Source organism: Giraffa tippelskirchi, chromosome 4, assembly GCF_054371585.1.
Source record: "Giraffa tippelskirchi isolate mGirTip1 chromosome 4, T2T-mGirTip1v1.2.pri, whole genome shotgun sequence".
Classification (NCBI taxonomy): domain Eukaryota; kingdom Metazoa; phylum Chordata; class Mammalia; order Artiodactyla; family Giraffidae; genus Giraffa; species Giraffa tippelskirchi.
Genome location: NC_137278.1, coordinates 165,695,973 through 165,717,529, shown reverse-complemented (window position 1 = coordinate 165,717,529; position 21,557 = coordinate 165,695,973). Strand labels below are relative to the sequence as shown.

The 21,557-nt window shown below is 36.7% G+C and overlaps 1 protein-coding gene across 15 annotated transcripts in view; it reads left to right on the top strand.

The window, feature by feature from the left end:
* Positions 1–21,557, top strand: part of SLC41A2 (solute carrier family 41 member 2) — a 156,861-nt gene that overhangs the window by 119,083 nt on the left and 16,221 nt on the right. For 10 of the 15 annotated variants that reach the window (XM_081595671.1, XM_081595668.1, XM_081595670.1 and 7 more), the window contains 4 exons: positions 1,217–1,364; positions 3,600–3,679; positions 11,665–11,796; positions 13,193–13,341. In XM_081595671.1, coding sequence (XP_081451797.1) covers positions 1,217–1,364; positions 3,600–3,679; positions 11,665–11,796; positions 13,193–13,341 — 509 coding nt within the window. Of the gene's footprint in view, positions 1–1,216; positions 1,365–1,458; positions 1,497–3,599; positions 3,680–11,664; positions 11,797–13,192; positions 13,342–21,557 lie in introns of all 15 variants that reach the window. The other 5 variants (XR_014083504.1, XR_014083500.1, XR_014083503.1 and 2 more) reach the window with 1 other exon arrangement.

Below are 21,557 nucleotides of genomic sequence, written 5' to 3'. Positions count from 1 at the left end.
GGCCAAACTGTGGTTAATACAGTATACTATATTCTGTCTTGACATAATGAAGGTTCTAAGGAATTTCGTAGTGAAGAAATCTGTTTATCTTTATTAGACCTAGTATTTCATTTTTATTTTGGAGCTTGGAACACTATTCAGGATGGAGAGGATATCTGTTATTAGTTGATTGGCCAGGGTTCTATGGAATGCATATGCTATAAGTTGCTGATTTGGAGAAGGCAATGGCAGCCCACTCCAGTACTCTTGCCTAGAAAATCCCATGGACGGAGGAGCCTGGTAGGCTACAGTCCATGGGGTTGCTAAGAGTTGGACACAACTGAGCAACATCACTTTCACTTTTCACTTTCATGCATTGGAGAAGGAAATGGCAACCCACTCCAGTGTTCTTGCCTGGAGAATCCCTGGGACGGGGGAGCCTGGTGGGCTGCTGTCTATGGGGTTGCACAGAGTTGGACACGACTGAAGCGACTTAGCAGCAGCACCAGCAGCTGATTGGTAAAAACAATGTCCTATAGGACTGTATAGTTTGGAGATTAGAGCAGTAACTTTGGTGTCAAACAGGTGTCCTTTTCTCCCAATCTTTGCTATTTCTTGGGGCTTCCCAGGTGGCTCATTGGTTAAGAATCCACCTGCCAATATAGGAGATGAGGGTTCAATCCCTGGGTCAGGAAGATCCCCTAGAGAAGGGAATGGTAACCCACTCCAGTATTCTTGCCTGGGAAATTCCATGGACAGAGGAGCTTGGTGGGCTACAGTCCATGGAGTTGCAAAGAGTTGGACATGACTGAGCAACTGAACACACACACACACGCATGTACTCTTAAGCTCCTAAGCCTCAGTTTCTTTATAAGATAGGAAAGAGTTTCTACCTCATACGTTTAAGGACAAATTAAGTGAGATAATGAACACAAAGCTTTTAGCACAGTACTTGGTAAATGGTAGGAGCCAAGTAAGTCTTTAACTGTTGTTTTTCTTATTGTTGTTGTTCACTTCTAGGTCACATAGCTATTTCAAAAAATGTTGAATTAATATATTAGTTTTCAGTTACATTATGTAACATTTTTACTTTGTAGTTTTCAATTTGCTTGAAATTTATATAAAGTATATATATAGCATGAGTATGTTTGATAATATATCTTCTGGTAAACTTTTAATATTTACATGTGCTACATGGTTAGAAGAGAGATTGAAATGTTGTATTTTTTAATTTTAGAGACATATTACTACATTCCTCCGCTAGTTGGTGTCGTTTTCTTGGCTCTAACTCCTATCTGGATTATAATAGCTGCCAAACATCCAGCCACAAGGACGGTTCTCCACTCAGGCTGGGAGCCTGTCATAACTGCTATGGTTATAAGTAGGTTAGTATTGAAGTGTGTGTGTTTGTGGGTTATTGTATATGCATGTATCTGTATATATATTAAAGCAAACCAATTGCCTATTTTTATTTTTCAGGTCTGTCATTTTATGTAGCCAACTCTTTATTATCCCAGGTGATTGAGATATAAGTGACAAGGATTATTGAAATCAGTAGATGCATAGACCCTCACGTGCTACTAGTTTCATACCTTTCCCCAACCAAATCCTAACGAGATTGATGATTAAAATCTAGTGGTGTTTTTGTCTTTGTGTGAGTTTTAACCTGACAAGGATATTGCTTGTTTTGAACAGTAAGTTGCTCAGATAAATATCAGAAAATATTAGAAATGTACATACTGTTGGATTACTCCACTTCTAAGACTCTGACAGGACTTAAAGATATACTTATGGATATATGCAAATGATTGAAATGTAAGAATATTCATCACAGTGGAATTTTTAATAACAAAAAGAGAAGGAGAATAATTGTGAATAATGATTTCACTGTTCTAATAAAGTGAAACCTAAAGATTTCACCAAAAATTGGAATGCTATCACCAGATTGGCAGGAGAGGGCAAGGAAGGGAATTATGAAGGGACTTCAGTGGGGAGGGAAGAGAAAGAGAGGCTAAATGCTCACCCCACTGTTGGATGTCATGAGGTAAATGTCTGAAATTAAAAATCAAGAAATAGCAGTATAAACATACTGTTTAGAAATAGAGGAGTAAATGTCAGAAGAAACAGTTAAAGAAGTTAAAAAGAATTGCTAGTGGAGAGCAGGATGTGGGGTTAGGGCTAGGGACTATTTTATATGCTTTGTGGTACTTTCACCTTTTAAATGACGCATATATGTTTGATAAAAATACAATTTAATAAAAGTGAAGCACTTTTACAATACGAGTTTTTATTTTTAAAAAATATACATGTTTAAAAATGGAAGTCTGTATATCAACATGGTAACAGTATAACTCTGAATGATGTAACTATGGTTGATTTTTATTTTCTTCTTTTTGTTTGTAATTTCTATCTTTTCTGTGATAAGTTTCATTGCCCAGGTAATACAACTATTTAAAAATGTATTTTAGCAAGTGTTCCTGTTTTCTGCACAGCATTATCTATGTGTTTTGGCAGGGAGATTTATTCTTTGACACATAACTACTTTATTCTAGGAAGTTTGTATTTTTGTTTAATTAGGGCTTAAAATAGTAAAATATTTCTAAGGATAACTATTTTTAGACTTTATTGTATACCTTTTTATGGGAACTCCTAGAAGAATAAGCATATTAAGCCTTTCATTTATTCAAGAACTAAAATAATAAAGATTTAATAATAAATTTTTAAAAATAATTTCCTAGTATTAACTATCTGGTAGTGGTAAGTACATTGGATCTGATACTTTGGCCATCAACCCTATTCTGTGACACATATAGTTCATTTTTCTGTAATGTGGACTTAGACAACAGGATCCCATGAAATATTGGGACCAACACTGTTTTATATAATACTAGGTAGACCAACAGACTGAAGTTAACCAATTGATAATGGTCTTGGAAACAACAAAAAAAATCTCCAAGCTCCATTGAGATATTGATAGTATATGTCTTTCCACTGTATAAAAAGAAAAAAGTATGTTACTTTTCCGGACGTCTGTTCTCCAGGTCAGCTCTTCCTGTGGCTATAACTCATTATTTTAACTTAGCAATGATAAGACACTGTCATGTACTGTATTTAATGTGAACAGAATAAAAGTCATCTCTTAATGGCTTGCTTACTTCAAATGTAAAAAAAATACTCTTTAAAATTTTTTTAAATTATAAAGATAATAAAATGCACATGATTTTAAAAGAACGAATAAGCAAAGAAGGATATAAAGTAACCATGACTCTCCTGTCAGTCTCAGCCCTAGGGATAGACATTGTTAGTAATTTCTTATATGTCCTTCCAGACATTATAGTGCACTGAAAGTATATGTTTTTTCCTTTTTACAAATAGGGTATGTAAATATATAGACCAGAAGGAGAGCCCTGAAATGTGGGGCTACAGCTTATGCCATGTTTTATTATCAACATTTTACTTTTGACATTGATTTTTACTGTTAATATCTTTTCTTTTTATTCAATTTTTAAAATAGCTAAATATTTATTTTTAAAACTAGGAGTGTTTATATATAAAAAGCAATTTCAAATTAGTCCATTTCCTTTCCTCTTCCCTAAATTACATGATTTTATATCTTTCAGCATTGGGGGCCTTATTCTGGACACAACTGTATCTGATCCAAACTTGGTTGGGATTGTTGTTTACACACCAGTTATTAATGGTAAGAATTACTGTTTCATAATGATGTGGTATCTCTCTGTATTCTTAGGTATGAACAGGAATCTTTGAATTCAGAGGTCTCTCTTCCATTTTATTTCTATCCATTTAGTAAATAAATAAATGTTCTATCCATTTTATTTTCAGTACCAGGTTGTTGCTTGTGGTAGAAATTACATTCCATGTTCTCAGTATACAGAACATAGTTTTGAAAAAAACTCTTACTTCATCTTATCTCTAGATTATTAATTTAAGAAGTCAGACATAATTGATTTTTAAAGTTAGTGTGGCAGAATGAAAAAAGAAAGTGTTAGTCATTCAGTTGTGTTTGACTCTTTGTGATCCCATGGACTGTAGCTCCTCTCTCTATGGAATTCTCTAGCCAAGAATACTGGAGCTGGTAGCCATTCCCTTCTCCGGGGGATCTCCCGACTCAGGGATTGAACCTGGGTCTCCTGCACTGCAAGCAGATTCTTTACCATCTGAGCCACATAGGATATTTCAATAGTCTATTATAATTTACTTTGGGCTTATCTTATATGCTATCTTACATTGTTTTGTTGCTGCCCTCATCAATTTTTGTGGCTAAATTAGATTTAGCTAGGTTTAAGCATTGCTGAAGTCAATTCAGCCCATTAAAATCTATCATTCCTCTGCTGATCCTTTTCAGATCTGCTTTATGTTTTTTCTTCTCTATAAAATGGGAATTATAATAGTTAAATTCACAGGGATTTTTATATGAATTCCATTTTAAAAAGATAATTTTAATCCAGTCCCACGGGCGTTAGGGCTGGCTGTCATTAAACTGGATTTCATGATAACCTAAGCCAATATAATTTAAGATAATTCTACCTGGAGGAAACTATATCAGAGGATATACACATTTAATATAAATCACTTTTTATATATTTATGGATAAGAAAATATGTTCTGCAGAGGCAAATTCTCTAAAATCTAATTTCATATCTAAGATGTTTTTAAAAAATTATCTATTTTCCTGCATCCAGTCTTAGTTGTGGCACACGAGATCTCCATTGCCACACGCCAGTTCTCTAGTTGTGGTGTATGGGTTCTTAGTTGCTCTGAGTCTTGTGGGATCTTAGTTTCCCAACCAGGGATGGAACTCATGTCTCCTGAATTGCAAGATGGATTCTTAACTGCTCAACCACCAGAGAAGTCCCCATATCTAAAATTTTTACTTAACATTTTAATTTTGCAGTAAATGAATAAATTTGCCCTAGAGATGCCTCTTCCCAGTTTTCCTGATACCACCATTCTCCCTGCCCATAAAATCACAGAACCATTTGATTTTACCTGGCTCTTCATCCTCTTTAAATAGATAATGACCAAACCATGTCTATTTGTACATTAACATAATTTTATCTGTTCATTTATTTATATAACAAGTATGTCTTACCACTGTAGTCCACTAATATCTCAGTACAGCCATCAGTCAAGTAATAAAGTAGCCTTCCTGACTCACTCCCTATACAATACAAATTGAATGTCACTAGAAGACTGGTCTACCTTAAGCATTGTTTTTATTACATTAGTTTTAAGATAATGGAATTTAACAGTGATTTTCTCCTGCCTGTCCAATCAAATTAGAATTTTTCTCCCTAGCTATCAGGGCTCTCCCTATATACATACAACTGTATCCTTCATCATGATTTGATTCTTGTATTGTGGCCATACGGAGATGTAATTTTCACTGCCTGTAATAGCTACCACTTTCTTTCCCCCTGTCCAAATCCTCTTCAATGACTATTATTTGATGAGTTTACTAGCATAAATATTATCCAACAATGACCATTAGAAGTTTTTGTTGCCCAGCTAGAACCGTGTTGCCCAGCATTTCAATGAGAAATTTAACTTAAATTACAACCCCTTTAGTAGTAAGGTTTTAGTTTCCCTGTGATTTCACCCTCTATAAGAAACAATTTGCTGAAGTGCTATCTTTGGAAGTCTGTGTATGGTATGGCATAGTGGTAAATCATTTTTTTTATCTCAGTAAGTAAACCTCTTAGTTGGGTATCACCGTAAATTCTTTCTAGTGTTAATGCCATTCATTAAAAACATTGATAGAGAAGAGTCATTCCACGTTCCACAGAAAAAGTGGAACTTCTGAGAACTGAATTTCATTTTAAATGTGCTAAGGCATGTCCTATTTAAAAGATCCCTGTTTTGTCATAGTCTTTATCATATCATCATCATCATCATTTGCTGTTTAGTAAATACCTACTATGTGGCAGATGACTTTTAGATCTTCTATGCGTACTGTTTAATCCTACTATTTAAGTGAGTTCTGTGGTCAGCTAAGTTTGGGAAACATTAGGTTAAAAAGATTTCTTTTCCACAGAATTTCGTAAAGCTTTTTCCATGCTAATATATGATGTGAACCTCCCCTTCTGGTACTTCTGTTGGCTAGGAGTTAGAATTTCTGAATCTAACCTTCCTTCTAACCTTTTTTCCAGACCATACTTTGAGAACTACTAATCTAGGGCTTATTATATCTTTATCACAGTCTCTTTCAAGCAGCAATATACCACTTTACATAAAGGATAAGAACCTTATCTCTTACCCTTTATGTATAAGAACCTACGTCTTATCCTTTTGCAATTTCACGCTCTCTTATGAGCTCTTTTGTCATACATTTTACTTTGTTATAAACCCTGTAACATTTTTGCTTTCCACAGTTATTTTTTTTAAAGATTAAAACTGAGGGGTTGGTATCTTTTTATATTTCCCTATATATTTAACATTTTCAGCACTCTTCTTTCCTTTCTGTAGATTCAGATTTCCATCTAGCGTTGTTTTCCACCTGCCAGAAGTTCCTTTAATGTTTGTTGTAGGGCAGCGGTGCAGAGAAGACAGAGGCTTTAGGCCGGTACCTCCCAGCTTCCTTCTCCTTCCTCTTCCTTTACCCCTCTTCTGACCTCTAAGAGTGTCTGTGCTTAACCTCTACTCTTAACCTTTTCTACTTGTATCCCAGAAGAAGAGTGGACTCTTTCATCCAAGACTGGTCAATTCACCTTTACTAATTCACAATTCCATTACACCTCCACTGGTATTTTTGTGGTGTTTAATAACTATTTGTACACCTGTGGCTGATTCATGTCAATGTATGGCAAAAACCACCACATTATTGTAAAGTAATTAGCCTCCAATTATAATAAATAAATAAAATTGTATTTTAAAATATGAAATAGCTATCCAACAAATTAGATCAATGTCTGTCTGCTATGTACAGCTAGCAGTAAGACAAATTCCCTCTGTTATCATGATGCCTATAGCTTGATTGAGATAGTGGCTATTTATGTTACAGAATGTAAAGAGCAAACAATTAGTAACTGTTCTGAGCTCTTGGTACCTTATCTGTTGGATGTTACATGACAGGAGAACAACATATGTGAAGTGTAATGCTGTGGCTGCCATGAAAACCGTTTACCCGAGTTAAGATGAACTGCTTTACTTAGGGCTTTTACAAAAGAGTAATTAAAAGACTTCCATTTAATATTAATTTTTGAATTAAAAAATGTGCAATCAAAAAACACTATTTATTGAAAAGTCTATATCAGTCTTTATTGATCTGCAGTACCTCTTTTGTATATGACAGATTTCATGTGTGTGGATGTGTGTGTCGGGGGGTGAGTGTGTATGGTTATCAGTCTAAAGAAGTCCCCCTCAATTCCTGGTTTGCTAAGCATTTTTAATAATAAATGATAAAATGCTGAATTTTATCAATTTTTCTGTTTATTCATATAATCATATTTTTCCTTCATTTATTTGTTAATGTGCAATATTATATTGTTTTCAATTATTAAGTCAGTCTTATATTCCTAAGATAAATCTGATTTTTTGATGATGTATTTTACATACTTAACATTTTGCTGGATTTGGTTTGCCAGCAGATTGATATCTTTTTACATTTATTTTGATTCACAAGATTGGCTTATAATTTTCCTTTTTCATATAGTCATTGTTGGATTTTGAACTCAGAATGATGCTAGTCTTATTATGGGAGTTTTTAAAAAGTTTTATTGGAGTATAGTTGATTTACAACGTTGTGTTAGTTTCAGGTGTACAGCAAAGTGAATCAGTTATACATATACATATACCCACTCTTTTTTTTTAAGATTCTAGAGTCTTTTCCCAAATAGGCCATTACAGAGTACTGAGTAGGATTCCCTGTGCTATACAGCAGGTTCTTATTAGTTATTTTATATAGAGTAGTACTCTTCTTTTCTAATGTAAGATTTAATGCTGTGAATTTCTAAGTACTACTCTGTGTACCTCCCATAAATCTCAACATGTTCAGTTCAGTTCAGTTGCTCAGTCGTGTCCGACTCTTTGCAACCCCATGAACCACAGCACACCAGGCCACCCTGTCCATCACCTACTCCCGGAGTCTACCCAAACCCATGTCTATTGAGTCGGTGATGCCATCCAGCCATCTCATCCTCTGTTGTCTCCTTCTCCTCCCACCCTCAATCTTTCCCAGCATCAGGGTCTTTTCAAATGAGTCAGCTCTTTGCATCAGGTGGCCAAACTATTGTAGTTTCAGCTTCAACATCAGACCTTCCAATGAACACCCAGGACTGATCTCCTTTAGGATGGACTGGTTGGATCTCCTTGCAGTCCAAGGGACTCTCAAGAGTCTTCTCCAACACCACAGTTCAAAAGCATCAATTCTTCAGTGTTCAGCTTTCTTTATAGTTCAACTCTCATATCCATACATGACCACTGGAAAAACCATAGCCTTGACTAGATGGACCTTTGTTGACAAAGTAATGTCTCTGCTTTTTAATAGGCTGTCTAGGTTGGTCATAACTTTCCTTCCAACGAGTAAGCGTCTTTTAATTTCATGGCTGCAATTACCATCTGCAGTGATTTTGGAGCCCCCAGAAATAAAGTCAGCCACTGTTTCCACTGTTTCCCCATCTATTTCCCATGAAGTGATGGGACCAGATGCCATGATCTTAGTTTTCTGAATGTTGAGCTTTAAGCCAACTTTTTCACTCTCCTCTTTCACTTTCATCAAGAGGCCCTTTAGTTCTTCTTCACTTTCTACCATAAGGGTGGTGTCCTATGCATATCTGAGGTTATTGATATTTCTCCCAGCAATCTTGATTCCAGCTTGTGCTTCCTCCAGCCCAGCTTTTCTCATGATGTACTCTGTATATAAGTTAAATAAGCAGGGTGACAATATACAGCCTTTATGTATTCCTTTTCCTATTTGGAACCAGTCTGTTGTTCCATGTCCAGTTCTAACTGTTGCCTCCTGACCTGTATACAGGTTTCTCAAGAGGCAGGTCAGGTGGTCTGGTATTCCCATCTCTTTCAGAATTTTCCACAGTTTATTGTGATCCACACAGTCAAAGGCTTTGGCATAGTCAATAAAGCAGAAATATATGTTTTTCTGGAACTCTCTTGCTTTTTCGATGATCCATCGGATGTTGGCAATTTGATCTCTGGTTCCTCTGCCTTTTCTAAAACCAGCTTGAACATCTGGAAGTTCACGGTTCACATATTGCTGAAACCTGGTTTGAAGAATTTTAAGCATTACTTTACTAGCGTGTGAGATGAGTGCAATTGTGCGGTAGTTTGAGCATTCTTTGGCATTGCGTTTCTTTGGGATTGGAATGAAAACTGACCTTTTCCAGTCCTGTGGCCACTGCTGAGTTTTCCAAAGTTGCTGACATATTGAGTGCAGCACTTTCACAGCATTATCTTTCATTTTCATTAAATCCAGAATATTTTAAAATTTCCTTTGTGATTTTTTTCTTTAATTTGTGGGTTATTTGGAAGTATGTTGTTTAGTTTCCAGCATTTGGGGGAATTCTCAGATATCTATCTTTTCTGTTGTGGCCAGAAAACATACTTTATATGTTGCAATTATTTCAAATTTATTGAAACTTGTTTTATGGCTCACAGTGTGGTCCATCTGTGTGAATGTTCTCATGTGTATACTTGTAAAAATTATGTATTCTGCTGCTGTTGGGTGGTGTGTTCTATAAATGTCCTTTAGATCAAGTTGATAGATAATATTGTTAAAAAACTTCTATGTAGTTTTGATTTTGTATCAGTATGGTGTATCAGTTGATGGGAATAGAGTGGTAAAGTCTCCAAGTATAAACACAAACTTGCTCATGTCATCATCTCTATGAGAGAGGGATTGTTTTCTCTGTTTTACAGGAAGGCAGCTGAGGCATGGAGAAGCTAAGTACCTTGGAGGTGGGAGAGGGTGGTTGACTGGGCACTTTACTATTGGGAGATTGGGGTGGGGTTGGTTGGCCATGTCATGGGGAGCCCTCTGAGTTTGAACATCGAACCTCCGCTCTGGGATGTTAGACTCCTGCCTGCCCTTTGGCGCAAAATGAAGGTCTGAAGGAATCCCACTGTTAATGATGCAGACTTCCAGTTCATCCTTATTTTGCATCAGTACCACATAGTGTCTGGTATCCTTGAGGCCTGAGTCTCTCTTGTTCAGTTTCTACAGAAAACATTCCTTTATTCTCCCACTTGAGCAGAACAGTTGTAAGAATGATGAGAGATTGCAGACATCTGCTTACTCCATTCACAGACTTTTGTTTTTTTATAGTGAAAAGTTTTGTATTTAGAATCAGCCAGCTGGACTCAGTTTAGATGGTCCCAATTCTGTTGTTGTTATTCAGTTGCTCTGTCATGTCCGACTCTGCAACCCCATGGACTACAGCCTGCCAGGCTCCTCTGTCCATGAGGATTCAGGCAAGAATACTGGGGTGGGTTGCCATTTCTTTCTCCAGGGGATCTTCCCAACCCAGGTCCCCAGCATCACAGGCGGATTCTTTACCATCTGAGCCACCAGGGAAGCCCTCATATGAGAGAGGGAGTCAGAAATGGATGCAGTTTCTTTCTCTTTTTTAAAATCTTATTTATTAATGCATTTAATTTTTGGCTGTGCTGGGTCTTCACTGCTGGGTGCAGGCTTTCTCTAGTTGTGGCGAGCGGAAGCTACTCTCTAACTGCAGTATGCAGGCTTCCAGTTGTAGTGGCTTCTCTTGTAGAGCATGGGCTCTAAAGCATGAGGGCTCAGTAGTTGCGGCTCACAGGCTTTAGTTGCTCTGTGGCATGTGGGATCTTCTCGGACCAGGAATGGAACCTGTGCTCCCTGCATTGGCAGGCAGATTCTTAACCACTGGACCACCAGGGAAGTCCTGGATGTGATTCCTTGCTGTGTGCCACCAAGGTTGGCTCTCTCGAGCATTCTGTCCTGCCTGAGTCTATCTCACAAGCACTCATGGGATGCTTGCAGAAATAGTTGACAGTGGGTGTAGACTCTCCTTGTGTCCAAGGTTCACAGGTATTCTTAATGATTATTTTAGCTCATTCTTAGCATTCAGCAATTTGAAATTTTTAGTTGTTTTCTTCCTGCTTGTTTTTATGGCTACTATCTCTTTCTCTCATAATCCGTCAAAGTAGGAAGAGTTTGGGTGTCCTAATTCACCCTGGGGATACTTACCACCCTTTGGAATTCATTTTGCTTCTTGGCATTAGCTCCTCTTCCTAAGAGTACATGAGAGGATAATCTAGGTTAAAAGATCACTTTCTTGAGTATTTTTTTCAGTGTCTTATAGCAATTTCTTCAGTAATCTGAGAAGACATGTATCAGGCCTTATCTATTTGAATAAATTTATAAAGATGATAAATGTGAAACGTATTGTTACCTAGTTTTACATCTTGATTGTGATAGTAATTTTTAAAAATTACTCTGCTTTCAGACCAAACAGTGAGTTAGATTTGAAAAAACAATGAATGAGTCTTTCATAGCAGGAATTTTATGCCTTTGGAATGTCTACATCAACATCAAATAACTCAACATTTCAGAAGAACTCTTTGTCCTGTTTTATTGGCCCAGGGGGTGACGTAGAGATATAAATTCAGTTGAATTTGTGCACATTATTGAAAATACAAAGCTAACTATCTTAATTGCTTTTTCTTCTGTTTTAGGCATTGGTGGTAATTTGGTGGCCATTCAGGCCAGTAGGGTTTCTACCTATCTTCACTTACACAGCATTCCAGGAGAATTGCCTGATGAACCCAAAGGTTGTTACTACCCTTTTAGAACTTTTTTTGGTCCAGGTAGGTGCTTGTGGATTTTTGCATATTTTATTCCTGGAACTCTTCCTCTCTGTGAGTACAGGCAGACAACATTTGTTGAATACATATTTTGTTTATGAATGTTGCCCAATTTTCTGTTTCTGAGAGCCAGATAGATTTTAAACAGAGTAGATTTTGTTCACTAAATCTCAGTGAACAGCAACAACAAAAGACTGTGGATCAATTCTGCAATTGTTAAAGAACTTTGTATAGTTTTTCTTTTTTATCTTTCTCTTGGATATCTTGTTTATAAGTTAGGAAAGAAGAACCTTGTGCATATAAGAAAACATTGTTGGTGATTTATTTAGGGAAACATACTCTTTCATGGGCTTCCCCAGTGGCTCAGCTGGTAAAGAATCCGCCTGCAATGCAGGAGACCTGGGTTCGATCCCTGGGTTGGGAAGATCCCCTGGAGAAGGGCATGGCAACCCACTCCAGTATTGTTGCCTGGACAGTTCCCATGGACAGAGATGCCTGGCGGGCTAGAGTCCTTGGGGTTACAAAAAGTCGGACACAACTGAGCAACTAACCACATAGCACACACTCTTTCATACATTAATCTTTTTGACCTTTCTAAATGTAGGCATTTGATCCCCAACAAGCAGAATGAGAGGGGATAACCTCAGTTACAACGACATTGTTATGTCCCAGGCACGTGATATCCAAAAAACTAAACCACAATTTTATTTTGTTTATTTTTGGCTGTACTATGTGGCAGGCATGCAGAACTTATACAACCAGGAATCAAACCTATGCTCCCTGCTGTGGAAGCTCAGAGTCTTAACCACTGGACCACCAGGGAAACCTGTAAACCACAATTTTAAACCTCACAATTCTTGACAACTTTTTTTTCCTAATGAAAATAAATGTATTGTAATAAGTGTAACTTTTGAATGAGGTTCAGAAATACCCAGTCTTTTAATAGCAGTGAAAGACTGCTAAAGGAAAAATAAAATTAAAACATTTAATGACCAAAAAACCTCTATTAGAAGATGATTAGGTATCATTTAGTTATTAAAATGATCAATAATAAGGAATTAAATGATGTAGGAAAAAAATACGTTCCAGTACTTTAAGAACTTCATATTTTTTCTTTTGTCTTCCCTCCATTTTTATAATGTTATAGTTTGATCTGTGTTCTTCACAGCAAGCTTTCATCAGCAGCCTTTCATTTAATTAGTATATAACATATAGGGAAAATTTCTAAAAATTAAGCGAATTATAAATAGCTAAAATTTATTTTAAGCAATTGAATTTTATGTGGTTCTATGCACTATAGTAGTAATAACTAGAAGTAATCCTCAAATTTTAATAACTATGATCTATTATTCACCAATACATGATTTTGTTTTAACAACTTTTATATGTTATATTACAGGGGTAAATAATAAGTCTGCTCAAGTTCTACTGCTTTTAGTGATACCTGGACATTTAATTTTCCTCTACACTATTCATTTGATGAAAAGTGGTCACACGTCTTTAACTGTGATCTTTGTAGTAGTATACTTATTTGCTGCTGTGTTACAGGTAAGAGAGAAAACCTCTTGTAATTTCTTTTATGTTCAGATTAATGTTAAAGTATAACTAAGTCTAAAAGCACAAGAAATATTTTAACATTTCAAAAATCAGCTGAATGCCTTTATATTGATCTTCTTAAAACCAATAACTTTTAATACGATTTGACCAATAGACCTGTTGGATTTCCTACTTTCTGGATTCTGTGTCGTCTCTTTTATTTTTATTCTCTTCTTGAGTATGAATGTGTCTTGGCAGATAAATTCCTGAGAAAGAGTGCTGCATAGGAGAAAAAAATTTTTTTTGAGTCTTTGCGTGTTGTAAAATGCTTTGAATAGGTTGACAGGATATAAAATTCAGTTTCTTTTAAATTTTCTTTTAAAATTATGAAAGCAAGGAGAAAGCTTCCTTGCTTTTTAACTTCTCCTGTTACTATTGAAAAGAAGAACAGATGCCATTCTCACTGCTGATCTCATGGTACAAAACTACTTTTAGCTTTCTCGAAGTTTCTAAAAGGAAAATCTTTTCCTTTTCTCTGTTGTTTTAAAATTTCTTCTGGTACTTATCTATGAGTTTTAAAGTAATATACCTAAGTTTCTAGTTCATGTTTAATTCCTTTAGACTTTTGCTAACAAAAGTTGAGGATTTGGGGGCTGGTATAATGCTGTATCTTTCCCATATGGTTATATCACAGTTTTGGGTTAAATTAGTAGTCAGTATTTCTGTCACTGGGTCTATCTAAACATTGTTTGGGCTTCCTTGGTGGCTCAGATGGTAAAGAATCTGCCTGCAGTGCAGAAGACCTGGGAGATTCCTGAGTTGGAAAGATCCTCTGGACAAAGGCATGGCAACCCTATAGTGTTCCCCAGTGTTCTTGCCTGGAGAATCCCCATGGATTGAGGAGCCTGGCGAGCTACAGTCCATGAGGTTGCAAAGGGTCGGACACGACCAAGCGACTAACACACACAAGTGTTGTTTACTGCAGAGCCAGATAATGTACTATATTTCTTTTTTGTGTATTTTATTTTTCTTAGGGTTAATAATCACTTCTTTTTTCATTTGCCTCATTTTCTAGAAACCCATCCTTAATTTTTTCCAACTCTTCCATCTTTATTTTGGCTTTTTAGCCATGGCTTCTTGCTAAGCTCTGTAGGATTTAGTACCTCCTACTTGGAGAAATCCTGACTTAAGAGATGCATTCAAACAATTCTTTGAAAAGGTATCATATGAATTTGACCTTTGAGGGGTTTGCAGGAGTGGGACTAGAGGATAAGTATGTGGAATTATTAATATTCCAGTCTAAAGAAACTGCATTGACAGTAATAATGTTAACCAAATTAACTGACATCTACTGTGTTACCTATATGACCAGTGTTGTTCTAAGTGCTTTACATGTAGAAATTGATTTTATTCTCACAAGTACTGTATGAGATTTGTTCCTCTGATATAAATCAGTGATTTTAAAAGTGAAATACATGCGAAACAATGCATTGTATACATAAAGGAAAGATTAAAACTTGTTTATGTACGTCTACCTCATTTGTTTAAAATATTTCTTCTGTTTTTATGATTGCTTTACAATAAGCATACTATCACAGTGTTAAGTAAAGTATACTTATTTATACTGAAGGACTGCATAAGCTAAAACTTTTGGAGATTACTGAGTAAACCTAGATAGCATATTTAAAAGCAGAGACATTACTTGGCCAACAAAGGTCCGTCTAGTCAAGGCTATGGTTTTTCCAGTGGTCATGTATGGATGTGAGAGTTGGATGGTGAAGAAAGCTGAGCGCCGAAGAATTGATGCTTTTGAACTGTGGTGTTGGAGAAGACTCTTCAGAGTCCCTTGGACTGCAAGGTGATCCAACCAGCCCATCCTAAAGGAGATCAGTCCTGGGTGTTCATTGGAAGGACTGATGTTGAAGCTGAAACTCCAATACTTTGGTCACCTCATGCAAAGAGTTGACTCATTGGAAAAGACCCTAATGCTGGTTCCCTAATGCTGGGAACGATTGGGGCCAGGAAAAGAAGGGGACGACAGAGGATGAGATGGTTGGATGGCATCACTGACTCGATGGACATGGGTTTGGGTAAACTCCGGGAGTTGGTGATGGACAGGGAGGCCTGGCGTGCTGCGATTCATGGGGTCGCAAAGAGTTGGACACGACTGAGCGACTGAATTGAATTGAACTGAATAAAAGCATAGAGATGATAGAGCACAGAACTTAAGCCAGAAAATGAAAGTAATTCATACAGCGGATCTAACTAAAAGAAGAGAAGATGAGAAAAGGTTAAAAGGGTAGATTAGGACCAATGTAAAAAGGCCTTAAATGGTCAACAAGGGAGACAAGAATCTACTCATAAAGTAACAAAACCCTTGTGACCTTACTGATGTTCTAACTTTTCTGTAATGATTTATAGTGCTCAAGATTTTATTAGATGTCACCTATCAAATCATTCACTCATTTATTCCTTCAGTAAGCCATAATTCTATTCATGATACTAGATGCAGGTATGGGCTTTAAATCCCAGGTTGCGTAAATTCAGGCCCTATACTCAAAGACTCACAGCCTGAAGAGAAGACTACTGAATAAATAACTGTATTATAATGTCATGTAATATAAATAAATGCTGGAAATAGCTATGCATAATTTGATGTCAGAGGTTGGAAAAAAAAAAGCAACTATTCCTATCTGGGGAGTAATATTTTTCTGCTGTTCAGTAGGGACAGAAGTTATTTCAAATGCGTTTTTACTACTGGCTATCTTCATTGCTGTGTATGCTGTGGTCATTTATTATAATTTATTTTCTCCATGTATGTAAGTATTATGAAAAAGATGCTTTCCTCAATCTGATGGGAAATATTTAAGAGACCATTCTTTGGTCTATTAAACACACCATTTTTAAAGTAAGTTCCTATTTGTAACTTTACCTCTTTACCTCATGGATGGATTTGACGTTTATCTTTATGGTTCTTTGCCAAGATAGTGTCATGCACCATTTCACTTAAGTTAATGAAGGATATAAGACATTTATCTGAATTTATACAAATACTAGATTTCAACCTTATACTCACAGTATACCTATATGTCTTTTGTTAGCCTCTGATGTAAATTCTGATTGTGGGTACATGCTCAGTCATGTCTGACTCTGTGATCCCAGGAACTGGGGCCCTCCAGGCTCCTCTGTCCATGGAATTCTCCAGGCTTGAATACTGGAGTGGGTTGCCATTTCCTTCTCCTGGGAATTTTCCTGACTGAGGGATCGAACCCCTATCTCCGGCATTGGCAGATGGGTTTTTTACCACTGAGCCACCTGGAAAGCCCAAATTCTGATTAATAAAGTTTGAAAAACTAGAGTTAAGGAAAGAGTAATTGCTAATCTCACTGTGTCTCCAAACCTCTGTAAAGTGGGAGGGATATAGACAGTCCAACTTAAATGATTTTTCAATTTTATGATGTGCAAAAGCAATAATGCATTCAGTGGAAACCATACTTCAGTTTTTGATTTTTGATCATTTCCCAGGCTAGTGATATTCAGTATAATCCTGTCTTAAGATGCTGGCAGTGACAGTGAGCCACAGTTCCCAGTCGGCTGTATGATCATGAGGGCAACCAACCAATAAACCGATCCACTTAAGGCCATTCTGTACCCAGACAACCATTCTGTTTTTCACTTTCAGTACAGTAGTCAATGAATTATATCAGCTATTCAGTACTTTATTGTAAAATAGGCTTTGTGTTAGATGTTTTTGCCCAGCTGTAGAATAATGTTAGTGTTCTGAGCACATTTAAGGCAGGCTAGGCTAAGCTATGATGTTCAGTAGGGTAGTTGTATTAAATGCATTTACAGTGTTTTCAACTTACCATGGTTTTTTTGGATGTAACCTCATCATAAGGCAAGGAAGATTGTAGTAGTACCTGCCTCATAGGCACTTTGGAGGATTAAATGATTTAATTACTTGGCTTCATAGTACATGCTATATGAGTGTTGGCTGATGCTGTTGTTATTGTTACTGTTATTAAACATAGAATTATAAATGGTGAGTCATTAATCCCTGAGTGACAATTGGAATTTTTTTAAATCTTGTAATATTGATTGAATTTTCTTATGTGTTTTTTACAACTTTCATCTTTATCAGTATGTGTTTTTGTTTCTCCTCAAGAATTAGATACCTGCCAGAGAAGATCTTTGTTTCTGTACCTGACATTGTATTATTCCAATGGAATAGTTTAGAATCTGCTTGTAAATTCTCAATTCAAATCTTCATGCTCCAGCACTAACGTATCTAACACATACAGGAGCACACACATTGATGTATCTCTGTGGAGGCTTGAGGTTTAGATTAAAAATCTTGACCTTTCCCTGCCTACTTCACTCAATCCAAATATGGAAGAATAAATAAAACCTTTTTAAAGATGAAGACTTCTTTACCACTTAAGACATATATTTTAATATTCTTTACTCAGCTGGCTTCCTTTTTTGATCTAGGTTTAAACTTATATTCAAAATCTTGGTTGAAGTCCCAGCTCTTACTTAAATATTTCAGTCTACACCTGTCTTCCCATCACTAAAATCTAAATTTTGATTAGCTATTCCATAGTAAAATTTGCTAATGCATGTTTAATTTTTCTCTAGATTCCTACCTCCTTGAGGGTAGAGACCAAGCCTTTTGGTATTCTCCACAAAACATGATAGAATGGTTTTGTTTTGTTTTGTTTTTTCAATGGGGTATAATTGCTTTACAGTGTTGTGTTAGTTTCTGCTGTACAGCAAAGTGAATGAGCTATAACATATATCCTCACCCTTTTGGGGCCTCCCTCCCACCCCCCACCACCCCACCCCTCCAGGTCACCACAGAGCACCAAGCTGAGCTCCCTGTGCTATAGAACAGTTTCCCACTAGCTATTTGTTTTGCGCATGGTAGTGTATATATGTCACTGTTACTCTCTCAGTTCAGTTCTTGATATTTCACTCTCCTCTCAGACTAATATTCTTTTAAGGAAACTTCCCCCCATCCCCTAATTCCTCACCCAACAAAAGGAAGTAAATCCACTTGAAAGAACTTGATATTGAACTTAGTATAATGACATAGTGACAACTCTTTGCAGTATTTTTGCACTTACTCAGATGTCATCTTCCTGGAAGTCTTTCTTGAATACCTAATTTGGTCTAAGTGCCTTTATTCTCTGTTCCCATGGTACCCTGTGAATACCATTACCCTAGCTTTTCCACATTGTATTGACATTATCTGTTCGTGTGTCTGTCTTACCCATTCTACAGAAAGGGTCTTTGTTTTACTCTTTTTTTTTATCTCTGGCCCCTTGCCCCATCTCTAGTGCTCAATTAGTGTTTGTTAAACTACATGACTATATCTTGCTAGCTCTGTTTCCCTCTTCGGGAAGAGAGAAGTTTACAACTATATTTACGTACTAGAAATTCCAGAAAAACTGAGAAATCTGAATTTTCTCCTTGCTCCATATTTCCTCTTTCGGTGACCTAGGTATTTAAAATAAAAGGCAATGAAAAATAAAACACAAAATACCACAAATTCTGTTGGCATTCAGTTAGAATTGTAAGGATTTACTGAAATGTTTAGAGATGAAATAACTTAAATGCTTAGAGATGAAATACAGTGCACTTTCACTTTAAGGGAATGTGCAAGGTTGACTTCAGATAAAGCAGTGGAAATGAGTTGAAAATGGATGCAACTGAGGGAACAGGACATGAAAGTGGTGTGGGGACAGTTTGTATTCTACTTTTGTGTATGTTTGAATTTTTACATAGTAAGGAATTTTAAAATGTTATGTATTTGCTTGTTTTTGGCTGTGCTGGGTCTTCATTACTGCTTGCAGGCTTTCCCTAGTTGTGGTGCGCGGGCTTCTCATCGCGGTGGCTTCTCTTGTTGCAGAGCACAAGCTCTAGGGTGCTGAGGCTTTAGTACTTAAGGTTCACGGGCTTAGTTGCCACTCAGCATATGGGATCTTCCCAGACCAGGGATCGAACCTGCGTCTCTTGATGGATTCTTAGCCACTGGATCCCAGGAAGTCCAGTAAGGAGTTTTTAAAATTAAGGCTTTTCAGAGCATATTGACTTAGTAATTTTGGTCCTATAGCTGATGATTTCATACTTAAAGTAAAAAGTAAACTTGAGTTTGAAATTGTTTGGGACTTAGAATGGTTGAGTTCGTGTCTTTTTTTGCCCCAGGTGCACATTGACTCCATTTTTTGAAAGTGTTTTTAAATTTAAAAATCTACATACTCGTCACAAATTTCCTTGTTTACGTATTTATCTTGTGTCTTGAAATTAGAAGGACCCTAATGAATCTGCTTTTGTGATGTGATGTTAGGTCCGCATAAAGTCAGTAGGTGTGATGGATTGTGCTCTTACTCTTGTTCCCGCCCGGAGCCCAGGAGCAGCCAGAGTAATTGGAATATGTCAAGGCTGGAGTAATGTGCCGAAGGCATTCAGTTTAGTTCACCACCAGCAACACTGCATTTTGAGGGTTTTTTTGTTTTCTCAACATTAAGAGTGGGTCGGCACCAAGCTGACCATGCTGATCACCCATTCTACCTTTTATGTTGTCAGTCAGCATTTCTGAGACTGCTGGCTATGGCTAAGGGTACAGTTGCTGGGCTTTAAACGAGAATTTTTCATCTGTATCAAATTAGCTCATGGAACCTACAACTTCGATTTTGTAGAACCAGAGTGTATACTTCCTTCTGCAGACTTAGACATGATTGGATTCTTTCTCGCCAAGCAGTCATTTCCTCTGCCTTCACATCTTATTTATTCAAATGCTCCATTGACTGCTCAGAACCTGTTAATTTGTGAAATCAAAGGCATAATACAGTATTCTAGGCTATGACGGACCTTGTTGGCCTTCCTTCTAAGATGTGCAAAAGGGAATTTTGATATCTCCTCAGGATTTTCTAGTTCATTTATTTGCCTCATTCCCTGCAGTCTTTTTCAAGGATGTAGTACCTGGACAGCACAATAAACCTGAGAAGGTACAAAGATAGCTAACAATCAAATAAGCAGACTGATGATCTCTTCATCAAAGAAAGAACAGCATTCATTGTAGTTCATTTCCCTATTTAATTTAAAACCTCTACTAGTTCACTTTAGTGTTTGAAATCCTAAATATGCTTCCTTTGTCTGTGAAGAGATAAAAAGCTTAAACTTTGGATGACATAACCTACAAAAGGCAAAAAGATAGGCTCATATGGAGTATATTAATATTTGTTCAGCTATAAAATATTTCAGTGGGAAAGAAAAATGAGACTTTTCTAGCTCAAGAGGCCTATTAAATTCCAACAAAGTGTTTGTTAATATAATTCAGAAAGAATGAAGCAAAACCATTTCTAAGTGAAAAATTTGATTCCCTCTTTTAGGCACTGATTGTTTTGTATTGAAAGTTAGTTTGCTAAGAACTTTTCTAAACTCCTAGCAGTACCAAATACCATGGGAGATTCTTGTGAGCATTTGTGGAAAACCTGACTGTGTCTGTTCTTTAATGTGGGAGAGGCAAAATGTTTCCCTTCAGTGGTGGAATGATGAATTCTCAGCTCATAAAGGTGAAAATATAAATATCAGGGTTTTACCCACTATATGATGCTCATAATCTTCCAAGCATGGTGCTAGTCACTGTACAAAAGAAATAGAAGATATTGTCCCTGCCCTGCATAGGCTTCTCTCAGCTGTGGGAAATGAGATTTAAATGCATGAAATAATTAGAGAGGAGCTGAAGACTTAACCTCCTTATAACAGTAAGTTATAAGCATCTTCCCGTGTACATTCAGAATCAAACTTTGCACTTATGCATGGATTTCATTCTTTACAAGTGCTTTAGTAGGTTTGGAGTAGGGGGTGGTTTAAAAGGGAAGATCAGAGTATACATTATATCTGATGAGAAGCTTGAGTTAATATCAGTAAATATGAAACTTCCCTTAGCAAAGCAGTAATACTTACATTTTTTTCTTTAAAAATATTTATTTATTTGGCTGCACTAGGTCTTAGTTGCGGCATTTGGGATCTAGTTCCCTGACCAGGGATTGAACCCAGGTCCCCCCCTGCATTGGGAGCACAGAGTGTCAGCCCCTGGACCACCAGGGAAGTCCCATATACTTCTTATTAATATAATTTTAAAAGCAAAAGTCTCTTTAGTTTTTATTGCTGCCTTTTCAGTAGGCAGTGTTTTGTTTTGTTTTTTCATTTTATGAAAGTGA